At 42.1% G+C, this 13,000-nt stretch overlaps 3 protein-coding genes across 3 annotated transcripts; 2 read left to right on the top strand and 1 right to left on the bottom strand.

Annotated features, from left to right (window-relative positions):
• Nucleotides 1–561: 561 nt before the first annotated feature.
• LOC103842889 (pyrophosphate-energized vacuolar membrane proton pump 1) lies at nucleotides 562–3,772 on the top strand. The gene is made up of 8 exons (XM_009119566.3): nucleotides 562–817; nucleotides 1,025–1,599; nucleotides 1,675–2,054; nucleotides 2,136–2,222; nucleotides 2,293–2,623; nucleotides 2,703–3,113; nucleotides 3,183–3,242; nucleotides 3,324–3,772. The coding sequence occupies exons 1-8, from the start codon at nucleotides 562–564 to the stop codon at nucleotides 3,528–3,530; spliced, it is 2,307 nt and encodes a 768-aa protein (XP_009117814.1). The 3' UTR covers nucleotides 3,531–3,772.
• Nucleotides 3,773–4,034: 262 nt separating this feature from the next.
• Nucleotides 4,035–5,738, top strand: LOC103842888 (arogenate dehydrogenase 2, chloroplastic). Its single transcript, XM_009119565.3, has one exon. It carries the CDS (start codon nucleotides 4,582–4,584, stop codon nucleotides 5,626–5,628), a length of 1,047 nt encoding a protein of 348 aa, XP_009117813.1. The 5' UTR covers nucleotides 4,035–4,581; the 3' UTR covers nucleotides 5,629–5,738.
• A 722-nt stretch (nucleotides 5,739–6,460) lies between these two features.
• LOC103842887 (protein TOPLESS) lies at nucleotides 6,461–12,523 on the bottom strand. The gene is made up of 20 exons (XM_009119564.3): nucleotides 12,283–12,523; nucleotides 11,946–12,068; nucleotides 11,681–11,860; nucleotides 11,325–11,597; nucleotides 11,070–11,247; nucleotides 10,873–10,996; nucleotides 10,389–10,670; nucleotides 10,134–10,313; nucleotides 9,981–10,054; nucleotides 9,698–9,889; nucleotides 8,776–9,279; nucleotides 8,602–8,694; nucleotides 8,282–8,428; nucleotides 8,096–8,206; nucleotides 7,848–8,027; nucleotides 7,630–7,758; nucleotides 7,449–7,544; nucleotides 7,182–7,370; nucleotides 6,936–7,102; nucleotides 6,461–6,846 (listed from the first exon to the last, which is right to left on the bottom strand). Exons 2-20 carry the CDS (start codon nucleotides 12,023–12,025, stop codon nucleotides 6,633–6,635), a joined length of 3,393 nt encoding a protein of 1,130 aa, XP_009117812.2. The 5' UTR covers nucleotides 12,026–12,068; nucleotides 12,283–12,523; the 3' UTR covers nucleotides 6,461–6,632.
• Nucleotides 12,524–13,000: the final 477 nt, after the last annotated feature.

The raw sequence follows: 13,000 nt of genomic DNA, 5'->3' as shown, positions 1-13,000 counted from the left end.
TTTTTTTTGAAAAAAGGGCATTCTAAATTTCATTATTCTTTCAAATGATTTAAATTTAATCCGTATCTGACTGTACACTGAATCACTGGTTGAAAATGATGACGAGGATTTAATGATATACTTCCCTAGTATAAATACAATCACTCTCTATAAATACTCGAATATACCATGGATAAACATAATCTCCACCTAACTAATTAATTCCAATAAGTGTAAAAAGAGCAAACTAATTAATGTACACCACGTAGACGATTGACTACAAAATCAGCTGAGCGCTAATCCTGTACTCCACGATCGGACGGACATCAACGCAGTAACGCACACGCACCTCGTCTCTTAAGCCCTAAAATCAACGGCCAAGATGAAAGCAAGCGTTAAGGGTGTAGCGTAAAGAACGGTGCAACTAACCGCACCGGATTTTGAATAGAGCATCCAAGCGAAGGGAGAGGCAGTGTTATAAAACGACACGATATCCTCATTTCATCTTCCATCGAAACACTATCTCATCTCATCTCTGTGTTGTTTGTTGTTTGTTGTGTCTCTTATCGTCGTACGGAGAGAATGGTGGCGTCAGCTTTTCTCCCGGAGCTCTGGACGGAGATCCTCATCCCTGTTTGCGCGGTGGTCGGCATCGTTTTCTCGCTCTTCCAATGGTTCATCGTCTCTCGCGTGAAAGTCTCCGGCGACCAAGGCGCATCGTCGTCTTCCGGCGGTGCTAAGAATGGCTACGGAGATTACCTCATCGAGGAAGAGGAAGGTGTCAACGACCAGAGCGTCGTCGCTAAGTGCGCTGAGATTCAGACAGCTATATCTGAAGGTAAGATCTCGTCAAACTCTGTTCAGATCTCACGGTCGTTGTCCTAGATCTGGCTATGTTTGGTTTGGTTGGTGATTGAAGGTTGTTTTACTGTATTGATAAGGACGTTAAACTACTACTAGTTTAGTAATCTTTTAATCTGATGTGTTTTGGAATCTAGTCTTGTCTGAAAAGTGAGGATCTGATTCGGTGTGTGTTTGGGGACAGGTGCAACTTCATTCCTATTCACGGAGTACCAATACGTTGGTGTCTTCATGGTGTTCTTTGCCGCTATCATCTTCGTTTTCCTCGGCTCCGTCGAGGGATTCAGCACGGAGAGCAAGCCTTGCACCTACGACTCCACCAAAACCTGCAAGCCTGCGTTGGCCACCGCGGCTTTCAGCACCATTGCTTTCATCCTCGGTGCGGTCACCTCCGTTCTCTCTGGCTTCCTCGGCATGAAGATTGCTACCTACGCTAACGCTAGAACCACCTTGGAGGCGAGGAAAAGTGTTGGAAAGGCCTTCATTGTTGCCTTCAGGTCAGGGGCTGTGATGGGGTTCCTTCTCGCCGCTAGTGGTCTGCTGGTGCTGTACATTACCATTAACGTGTTCAAGATCTATTACGGTGATGACTGGGAAGGTCTTTTTGAGGCTATTACTGGTTACGGGCTTGGTGGTTCTTCCATGGCTCTCTTTGGACGTGTTGGTGGTGGGATCTACACTAAAGCTGCTGATGTTGGTGCTGATCTTGTCGGTAAAATCGAGAGGAACATTCCAGAAGACGATCCAAGAAACCCAGCTGTAAGTACATATATGATCTTTTGCTTTTTTATTTATTTATAAGTTTTTGACTTGATTTTGTTGGTTGTGTTATAGGTTATTGCTGATAATGTGGGTGACAATGTTGGTGACATTGCTGGTATGGGATCTGATCTCTTTGGTTCCTATGCTGAAGCATCATGTGCCGCACTTGTTGTTGCTTCCATCTCTTCCTTTGGTATCAACCACGACTTCACTGCCATGTGCTACCCACTGCTCATCAGCTCAATGGGTATCTTGGTTTGTTTGATCACGACTCTCTTCGCCACTGACTTCTTTGAGATTAAGGCTGTTAAGGAGATTGAGCCAGCGTTGAAGAACCAGCTCATCATCTCCACTGCTATCATGACCGTTGGAATCGCTGTTGTGTCATGGGTTGGCTTGCCTTCTTCCTTCACCATCTTCAACTTTGGAACACAAAAAGTCGTGCAGAACTGGTAATATGATCCTTCTTTGTGTGGTTGATTTTTGTCTACGGTGCAAGATTCTAATTATGGTGTACAATTTTTGGATTGCAGGCAGCTATTTTTGTGTGTTTGTGTTGGTCTTTGGGCTGGACTCATTATTGGTTTTGTCACTGAGTACTACACCAGCAACGCCTACAGGTAAGAAACTACTTTCACCATCTTTGATTACCATCATTAGGACAACTCTAATGTACTTGTGTTCTTGCAGCCCTGTGCAAGATGTTGCAGATTCATGCAGAACTGGTGCAGCCACCAATGTCATATTCGGACTGGCTCTTGGTTACAAATCCGTCATCATTCCAATCTTTGCCATCGCTATCAGTATCTTCGTTAGCTTCAGCTTTGCTGCTATGTATGGTGTTGCTGTTGCCGCTCTAGGGATGCTCAGTACCATCGCCACTGGTTTGGCCATCGATGCCTACGGTCCCATCAGTGACAATGCTGGTGGTATTGCTGAAATGGCTGGAATGAGCCACCGCATCCGTGAAAGAACCGATGCTCTTGACGCAGCTGGAAACACCACCGCCGCTATTGGAAAGGTACGTGGCATTCTAAGCCCCTTTATGCAAGCTTGGTTGCTTGTTTTAATTTGCTAATAATGCTGACTGTTCCATATAGGGATTTGCTATTGGCTCTGCTGCGTTGGTCTCCTTGGCCTTGTTCGGTGCCTTTGTGAGCCGTGCAGGAGTCCACACCGTAGATGTTTTGACTCCTAAGGTTATCATTGGTCTGCTTGTCGGTGCCATGCTTCCTTACTGGTTCTCGGCCATGACGATGAAGAGTGTGGGAAGTGCAGCTCTTAAGATGGTTGAAGAGGTTCGCAGGCAGTTCAACACCATCCCTGGACTCATGGAAGGTACCGCAAAGCCTGACTACGCCACATGCGTCAAGATCTCCACCGATGCTTCTATTAAGGAAATGATTCCTCCTGGCTGCCTTGTCATGCTCACTCCTCTCATTGTTGGTTTCTTCTTTGGTGTTGAGACCCTCTCTGGTGTTCTCGCCGGCTCCCTTGTTTCCGGTGTTCAGGTATATTCTTGTGAGTAACTTAATGCAATTTAACATATGCTCATCCACGTTCTTGTTTTATATAAATAGATTGCCATCTCTGCATCCAACACTGGTGGTGCTTGGGACAACGCCAAGAAATACATTGAGGTACAGAACTGATTTATCAAAACCATTTTTTTAAGAGATGAGAATCAAAGTCCTTAAGCATTGAGATTTGTTGTTTTCCAGGCTGGTGTGTCGGAACACGCAAAGAGTCTTGGACCAAAGGGTTCAGAGCCACACAAGGCAGCTGTGATAGGTGACACCATTGGAGACCCATTGAAGGATACCTCAGGACCTTCGTTGAACATTCTGATCAAGCTCATGGCTGTTGAGTCTCTTGTGTTTGCTCCCTTCTTTGCCACTCACGGTGGTATCCTTTTCAAGTACCTCTAATCTCAAACTTGAGTTATCATGATGATGAAGAAGAAGATGATGGAGAATCGATTCAAAAGTCTCCTTTTTACCATTCTTGTTTTCGTTTTGAAGTAGGTGGTTTAAACAATACCTGTTTTTGTTGATTGAGGGCTCATTTAAAGAACCAAAACCAAATGATGCTTTCTCTGTCTCTTTATCACTTTTTGTGCTGTCTAGAATTTAGAAATCCACCGAGTATTTGAGACTTGTTTTTTTGTTGATTGAGAGCTCATTTTTTAAATCGTCTTTCATAACATTATTACACATACACTTGATGGTTAGAAACAACTTTAGTTTCTAACTAACACCTTCGGCTCCAGCCACAATCTCCAGCAACTCCCGATTGTAAGCCACCGTCAGATTCCTCTCCAGTTCAAGCGCATTACACATGACACTCATACTGGAAGCGAGCTCAGTGGCTAATGACTCCTGCAATGCTCTTAGAATCCGACTGTTCAAATACAAAGGCATAACTTGCATCAACGGTGAGATCTCCTGTTTCTCAACTTCATGCTTCGTCCTTTCCAAAGCAAGCTTCCCATCTTTGCTCGTTAGCCTCTAAACATCTCGTCCTCCATAGCATCAACACACTCTCCTTAAACATCTCAAGAATCTCCTTTCATCGTCAGTGGCAACAGAGTGTGGATCACAGGATCAGATTTTACCAAAGCCACGAAATTTATCCACCTCCTCTAACTTGCTTGAGCTTATTTCGTTGGGAAGACAGTTTTGGAACTCTTGATTTGAGGGGCTAAGAGTAGAAAAAGAGAACTTGTGGGTCATTTTCTTAATTATAATGTTATACGAGGGTTTATTACAGAAAAGTGAAAAACGTGGAAAGCATAAATTCAACATGATGACAAATTAATTTAATTTATTTTATGGTCCTTGTGGTTGTGGTATTAATCGGATTCGATCTTCTTCCTCGTATAGCTTCTCTTCTTCATCTCCATCCTCTTCTTCCACAAGTTGGGGCCTTTGCATAGACACTCCTCAAATCACCACTAATCTCTCCACCACCACCACCACAATGCTGCTCCATTTCTCTCCCACGAAGCCCCTCTTCTCCCCACCCAATCTCCGCCGGAACCCAACCGTTTCCCCGCCGAGATCCCTCCGCATCCGCGCCATCGACGCGGCCCAGATCTTCGACTACGAGACCCAGCTCAAATCCGAGTACCGCAAATCCTCCGCCCTCAAAATCGCCGTCCTAGGCTTCGGAAACTTCGGCCAATTTCTCTCCAAAACCCTAGTCCGCCACGGCCACGACCTAATCACCCACTCCCGCTCCGATTACTCCTCCGCCGCCTCCTCAATCGGCGCCCGCTTCTTCCACAACCCCCACGACCTCTGCGAACAGCACCCCGACGTCGTCCTCCTCTGCACCTCCATCCTCTCCACCGAATCCGTCCTCCGATCCTTCCCCTTCCAGCGCCTCCGCCGCAGCACCCTCTTCGTCGACGTCCTCTCCGTCAAAGAGTTCCCCAAAACCCTCTTCCTCAAGTACTTACCGAAAGAGTTCGACATCCTCTGCACTCACCCTATGTTCGGACCCGAGAGCGGCAAGCACTCCTGGTCGGGCCTCCCTTTCGTCTACGACAAGGTCAGGATCGGAGACGAATCCTCCCGACACGAGAGGTGCGACAAGTTTCTCAAGGTGTTCGAGAGCGAAGGCTGTCGGATGGTGGAGATGAGCTGCGAGGAGCACGACAAGCACGCCGCTGGGTCCCAGTTCGTGACGCATACCATGGGGAGAGTGTTGGAGAAGTTCGGAGTCGAGTCTTCTCCCATTAACACCAAAGGTTACGAGACGTTGCTCGATTTGGTGGAGAACACGTCGAGTGATAGCTTTGAGCTTTACTATGGTTTGTTTATGTATAACCAGAACGCGCTTGAGCAGTTGGAGAGGTTGGATATGGCGTTTGAGTCGATTAAGAAGGAGTTGTTTGGGAGGTTGCATCAGGTTTATAGGAAGCAGATGTTTGGTGGTGGCGAGGGGAAGAAAACTGAGCAGAAGTTGCTTAACGATGGTGTTGTTCGCGTGAAAGAGGAGTCGTCATCGTCATCTTCTTCTTAAACTACAATGTTGTTTGTGTTTGTTTCTGAATAAAAAAAGAAAGTTATATCGTTTTTGGAAAGAATCGAGTGTTTGTGTTCATCTTGGTCATGAAAAAGTTGGTAATCATTTGCTCTGTGTAATTATCTGACTAATGTACCTGAGGCCTTGACATATTTATCTCAACTGAAACCAAATTTAGTTCATAAATAGGATCCTATTTAAACCAAAAAATCGAAACCAATTGATCTTTAAAATACATATTATAAATATCTATCATATTTTAAGATACTTTTTATAAATTGATTTAATCAAAAATCGAAATTATTCCAATATTTTCTTAATCCAAATATTTAAAATTAGTTGAATTACCTTACATTTTTATTTGAATAACCCAAATTATTCGATATATAATCTGGAAAATCTGAATTACATTATTTATTTATATTATCCAAAAAAATAGAACCAAACCATAACCGAATTGGATCTAATTTTTTTTCAAATATTAGTCGCGTTCCTAACATTGCTACTCAAACCAAACTGAAATCAAAATGACAACTAAATTTTGTAAATAACTGAACGGTTTCTAAATATCTAAAACTGAAAAACCAAAACTGAATTGAAAACGAATGCCTAGGTCTAAGTGTACCAATGGAGCAGTTATTGCATTATCATATTCAGATAATAAGAGAGCATAGAGAGTGAAGTGAGGTCTGACTGTAAAATGAACATAGAGTTCTCTTCTATGTGAGCAGCTTTTGGGATCTCTTTGGTTTGCTGTCACTATCGTCGACATAAACTAATCACTCTTGTAAATGCCATGTAAATTCTAAGTATCGTCTGCATGAAAATCTATGATGTCACAAGAAACAAACTTTACTACTAAATTACGCTGAATATATGTTACAACTAAACATGTCAAGAATCTCTGGATCATAAATATTTCTACCCAAAAAAAAAAGATAAAAAAGAACTTTAACAGAAAGAAAGAGAATCAGAGAGGTAGATGGATCCATATGATCAGATCATCTCTGTGGCTGATCAGAGGCAGAGGCTCCAACGGATGGTGCAGCAACTGCGCCATTTGCAGACCCGTTCTCAGCTGGTGGAGCCACTCCCCATTTACCTTCCGACTCAACCGGTTCGAATATATGAACACCTCCGTCTGAGAGACCAACTGCAAACATGTTTGGTTCTTGCGGATGTGCCGCAATCACCAGAGGATGTACGTTCGAGTTACTGCAAAAAAAAAAAAAGAACAACCAAAGCTTCATCAAGATTTACTATTTTAAGAAAAAAAAAAAATTCAAGAATCCTCTGTTGTTTACCTGAGACTAGCTGGTAGATATGCAGAAGGGTTGACACGACAACGGAGTCTTAGATTAGCAGAGCTAAATACACAAATCGTTGCATCCATAAAACTCGCATAGACCAATTGGCTATCACATGAGAACGTGGCATGAGTGATTGGAGCTGACGATTCTCTCACTGGCCACTGTAAAGAAGTCAATACAATCGTCAATCAAATGCATTATTACATTACAGATCTTGCAGTGTGTGTGAGAGAGAGATACCTGTTTCATGCATTCGAGCTTCGTTGTTTCATAAATAGCAAGCTGCGTCTCGTGCACCACGAGGAAGTGAGCTTGATCTTGGTGGAATTGAACACGCGTGTCTGAAGGTGCAGTGTTTGGTCTTCCCTGTGGAAGTGGCAGAACCTTGCTTCTTTGCTTCTCCCATCCATCTGTGTTCCAAACACAAAGCTGCAACAACAAGAACACACCAGACTGTTGATCTTGTCCCATTGATTCTCAAAAAAGCAAAAAAAAGATGGTTCGAACCTGAGCATCAGCTCCAGAAGAAACCAGCACATTCAACACATTGGAGAAGGCAAGACCAGTTATTCTCTTTGAATGACCTTTAAGCTTACTCTTCACCTGCACGAGCAATCAAGGAACCATGTTGACCATCATATCAAACATACAAAACACTGCTTCTTCTCTTTAGATTTTGATTCATTACCTCATCAACACGGACGTTATAAATCTGAATAGTACTATCGTCCATTCCAATAGCAATGATATTGTTGTCTTGAGGATGGAAAGCAAGAAAAGTTGCAGCAGGCGGCGGCGGCATAAAAGTAGCCATCGTCTAGCACAACATTATCAGAGCCAAGAACAATCAGTCACTGAATCAAAATGCATAACACAAAACATCAAACATATGTGTCTACAAGTTACCTTAAACGTCATCATGTTAAACAAGGAGATCTTTCCACCGGAGGCTGACATTACATACGAATCATTCTTGGATAAAGCAAAACAAGGTACAGCTTCCTCAGGATTGTTTTCAGCTGCGTCGTTAGTCATTAGGATCCCACTTGCTGGTTGCCACTGTTGAGGTGGCAAAGAAGCTGTAGCCTATATGAATGAATGGCAATTTATCATTATTTGACCAAGAAAGTTAGAGAGAGATCAGTCAAGTTTACCTTTCCAGTTGCGTTGCGCTCATTCCTCTGCCATTTCCATAGAAGATGAATAGCGTTGGATGCCAAAGCCAAAATAGCGTTTCCTGAATTGGTGAAAATCAATCTTGATATCTGCGAAAAGTTATCGGTTTATCATCAGAAAAAGAAGAAGAAAACATTGATCAGAAAATGTATTATTGATATTACCTTAGCGACTCTAAGATTCTCAGGGAGTCTCAGTGACCTGCATTGAGAAGGCTCGCTGACTTCAGTAAGCTTCCATATCTTAGACTTATCATTTGATTCCTCTGTTATCACTGGCTTCACATCCACCATATTCCTCGCATCTCCATTCTATAAAAAGGCGAGGTGGTGATGAATGATGGAAAGATGAAAATAGAAATGAGTGAGAGAACAAAGAAAATATAGTGTTCTAAAAATCGGTTTAGGCGTCTGCCTAATCAATAATCCCTATAAAGGGCCTAGTTACCCTCTAGCGATTTCTTGAACATTAAAATATTAATTACCATTGCTTGGATGGAAACCACATTGGCTGATCGATCTGCTGCAGCACTTGTAGCAGCAGCTGCAGCTGCCGCTGCAAGACTGTTTATTGCAGGCTGCAAATGTAGAAATGAAGTGTTAATGAAACTTTTCAATCGTTTGTAATTAATTTTAAGCTAAGCTTAGATTTTAAGTACCTTGGAGGATTCAGATGAAACGTTCTCGAAAGTGTGCAACAGTCGTAAACCATCCGAGTTTGCCATAACCTTGATCACATTCTCGTTTCCAGACACGGCCAAGAGAGATCCTTCCTTGTTAAACCGGATACGCGGGCTTGCCTGGAGGCCTCCGTCGCCATCAATGGCAGTTAAAAGCTGCACATTGTCCATATCCCAGAACTTGATGGAGAAGTCATCGCCAGCAGCTAGATAACGGTTTTTAGTCGTGTCAAACTGCACAACACCGAGAGAACGCTTGTGGAATCCTTGGTAAGTTCTTTTGACAGCTCCTTCGCTTTCATTCCACTCAACTATGTAAGACTCTCCATCTTTACTCGTCCCACAAGAGAATAGCCTAGTTCCATCCGCACTGTAAGCCATTGTAGTACACCAGCGACCAGGTGCATCGTAGTCAACTCGAGAACCCATGTTATCATACAACCATGCCTTGATTTTCCCATCGAGCGCTGTAGAAAATATGAACTTGAAGACAAGAAAACAAAGAAAAAAGTCAAAAAACTATAACATGTAATGTAAGGGAGGGAGAATCTACATTTTGAATAAGTATTATATTCTCAATTTCTCATTTTGCGGTTTTGTCAGGAAAATTCGAAATTGTGATTTTGGTGAAAAAACTTAATTTATCTAAGACTCTTATTTTTCCTCAATTTTATTTAACTCAAAAGCATGGTTTTGAAAACCGGACCAGACTGGCTGATCGACTGTGACTCGCTGAAGAAGCTGAGTACGGTTCGGTTTAAAACACGGATTTGAGAAAACACTGTAAAACTGGCAAAAAACCGAAAAAACTGGTGATCCAGGTCAACTTTATATTTGGAGAACACATGGTCAACCCACCCATTTGAAGCCTTAAGGGAGATCAATGGCTAGTTAAGCTTACTTGAATGTTTTCCTTGTAGTGAGGACAAACGGAGTAAACAGGAGCTTCATGGCCTTCAAAAGTATGTCTTTTGACACCAGTCGCAGCGTCCCAGACCTTGATGGTTTTGTCATCACCGCAGGTTATCACACACAGTTGCTTGTTTGGAGTCGAGAAGGAAATATCATTCACACCACCAACGTGAGCATCAATCTGAAACAATCACAATAATTAACAAGACAAATCTCCACAGTGAAAAAAAAAAAGAATGTAAAAAAGAAGAGGCTTGTCAATGTTATTAAACCTCAAGGTGTTGCCTCATGTCTTCACCTCCATGGTAAGAGTATAGTTGCACAATATGTCTCGAGTAGGCAACTCCTGCATTTGAGAAACGTAAGGAAGAGGTATATAGTTTCATTCTTGCGCACATGTTAACTTAAAGGTGGATTGTTTTTACCGAACAAGGAACCGTCTGGGCTCCATATCACACGGTTAACAGATACAACAGGCTCTTTCACCAGAGCAGCCTGTAAGGGCATTGAACATTTACTTATATCCCAGACTTTGAAGGTCTTCTGTACTAATCTTTCCCGAGAACCAACTTCCCACAGACCTATATCTCCTACATTAGTACCAACTGGTACAACAATGCAAATCCAATTTAGAACATCGCTGATGATTATTATTATTACATGAAAGCTCATTAACAGACCTAGAAGTAGAGTCTGTTTAATTGGATGGAAATCCATGCTCATGGGAGATGAGCCCTGAGTCAAAGTTCGTGCAACCGTCTTAGGCAAGTCATCAGGTGCTTTGAAAGCTGGACTGTGACCATGAGCCTGCCCTGGAAATGACATTGGCAACATGTTGACACCTAGACTCACTTCCTCAGAGATTCCCATAGGCCTTGTTCTTTTCGAGACGTGTTCAGACTCTGCTGATGGGTAGTCTAAAGCAGGATTAGTTGGAGGTGTTCTCGGATGCTTCAACGCCGCTGCACCAAAATATGAAAGGAGCTCCATCGTAAGCACAATGCATAGATCACACACAGTTTCTTTTCCGAAACCACAACATGTAATATTAGTTTCGTACTAGCGGTCAGGAGACCTATGACACAATGGTTAGGATCCTTTCTAGTTGAGCTAATGACCTCTGGTAGATCACACACAGTTTATTTGATACGGGAGTAGTAGTACCTGGGATAGAAGGACCACCAAGAGCAATGGGTCCTGCAGAAACAGCTGGATGTGGGACAGAGGAGGGACTAGACATCCAACCAGCAAGAGGAGGTGGAACGGGTGAGGCCGTAGGTTGAAACGGCTAGAGAGATAAGAGACATTTAGCCTCAGGAGAAATGCAAGTTAAAAACTAAAGATAAGAGACTAGAGCTTACCCCGTGTGCGCCTAAAGGAGGAAACCCTCCAGCTTTTGGCAATCCACCAAGCAGTGGATTACTCACAGGAGATGGAGCACGTGCACCATTAGGAGGACCACACGAATGATCAACAAAAAGAGTCTTTATATCCGGATTTGGCCTTGGATTTTTACAAAGCTGATGTTGCCAATTTAAGCTGCAAGTTAACAAAAAGAAGTAATGAGTTGATTGATGATGCCAACAACTTAAAGACAAAAGCAGCAATTAATTAACCTCTGGTTGATAAGAGTCCTCAGCCTTGAGTTTCTAAGAGTAGGAAACTGCAGTTTATCACGGAACAAAGGATTCGCCTCGATAAGCTTCTTGAGTTCCACCAACATGATCGATCTTGCGGACTTGGTGTCCCCATACTTTGATAACTGTTCATTCTCCCTGAAGTTCTCTAACGTCAAGAGCTGAGTTATCTCTTTGAAAAGCTCCTCGTTAAAAGTTGAAAACACTTTTAAATCCTTCACTAGTATCTCCACCGCCTTGGGACGGTCATGCCTAGTTTAAAAAAAAAAACCACAAATCAAAACTCTATTTTTCTCTTATTATTAACAAAACAAAGCTCCAACACAACTACTTACTTATCCAACGCCTCGAGATACTTCTGCTTTCTTATCTCGAAGAATATCTTCATAGAGTATCTATTGTCATCCACTTTAGTGAAACCAGAGAGATACTTCTCAACCTCATCCCAGTTCCCGTTATGCACCTCATCCTCAAAGTACTTCATGTTGAAGAAAAATCCAGATTCTTGTTCAAGCCTAATTAACAAAACCAATCAGCATTAGAACCAAACACAAAGAGCTAACACAGTTCATTAGATCGAAGTAGGAGGCAAGATTTTACTTGTGAACAGTCTCTTTAAACTTCTCTTCATCGAGAAACTGTAAGATCAGGAACACAAGCTCTCTACTAAGAGAAGACATGAGACTTTTTTTCAACTCAGACCACCAAACACTATCACCAGATCTGCAACATATACAAGCTCAAATCTAGGTTTCGTTCCAGATTATATATTAAATTAAAAATATCAATAAACTTCGCATCTCTGCAGATAACGATAAATCAGTAAAATTAAAAATCTTTCCTAGAAATGGCTATGGAATTAAATAGCTTTAAAAAGAGATTCTTTTTATCATAAAGGGTAGAGAGAAAATAAAAACAGAGACGAAGCTTTACTTACCATGAAGGAAGAAAGAGATCGACGAAGAAGAAGAAGAAGATTGATTGATTTTTGGACTCAAGAAAGAAAGAAAATATAAAGCTTCTTCCTTTTATTTCTCTCTCTCTCTTCGAGATATATAAATACGGACATGAACACTTGCAGAAATGGAGATTTTAATAAGCGAAGGTGACAGATAATTGGGTGATGATAAGTGGAATAAGCTATCACTCGAAGAAAAGCTAGCGGAGTGATAAGTAGAGAGGCTTATCCCTAGGAGTTAATCGGCCACATTTCTCGAAGTTATTCAGCTCGGAATATTAGTTGCCAGCTGTAACGCATGGAGGTGTGATCGTCTACGTCACAAGGGGGTTTATACTTATCTGGACGACCGTCGATTTCGTATGATGGCGCGGAGGATGGAGATCTAACGGTTGGAGTTTCATTCAATGTGTCAGAGTTGTCTCAGATCCCTCGTGGCGCGACAAAAGCTTTATTTATCATGAGTTTTTTTCAACCCTCGAGTTTGACTGTTATTACGGATATGACATTGAGAAGGCAATTGCCTCTTCAGATGCGGTTATTCACATCGAACATCACGTGATGGAGAAATGTTCAACTCGTAATAAAGAATATGAGAATAATTTGTAATAATTCTTCTAATATTTTACAGTATTACTGATTATTTTCTGTCCAACATATTAAAGTCATTATTTTTTTAAAAACTATTGTTTTAACT

This window comes from Brassica rapa, chromosome A09, assembly GCF_000309985.2.
Source record: "Brassica rapa cultivar Chiifu-401-42 chromosome A09, CAAS_Brap_v3.01, whole genome shotgun sequence".
Classification (NCBI taxonomy): domain Eukaryota; kingdom Viridiplantae; phylum Streptophyta; class Magnoliopsida; order Brassicales; family Brassicaceae; genus Brassica; species Brassica rapa.
The sequence above is the reverse complement of the archived record's forward strand: the minus strand, read 5'-3'. Positions and strand labels throughout refer to the sequence as shown.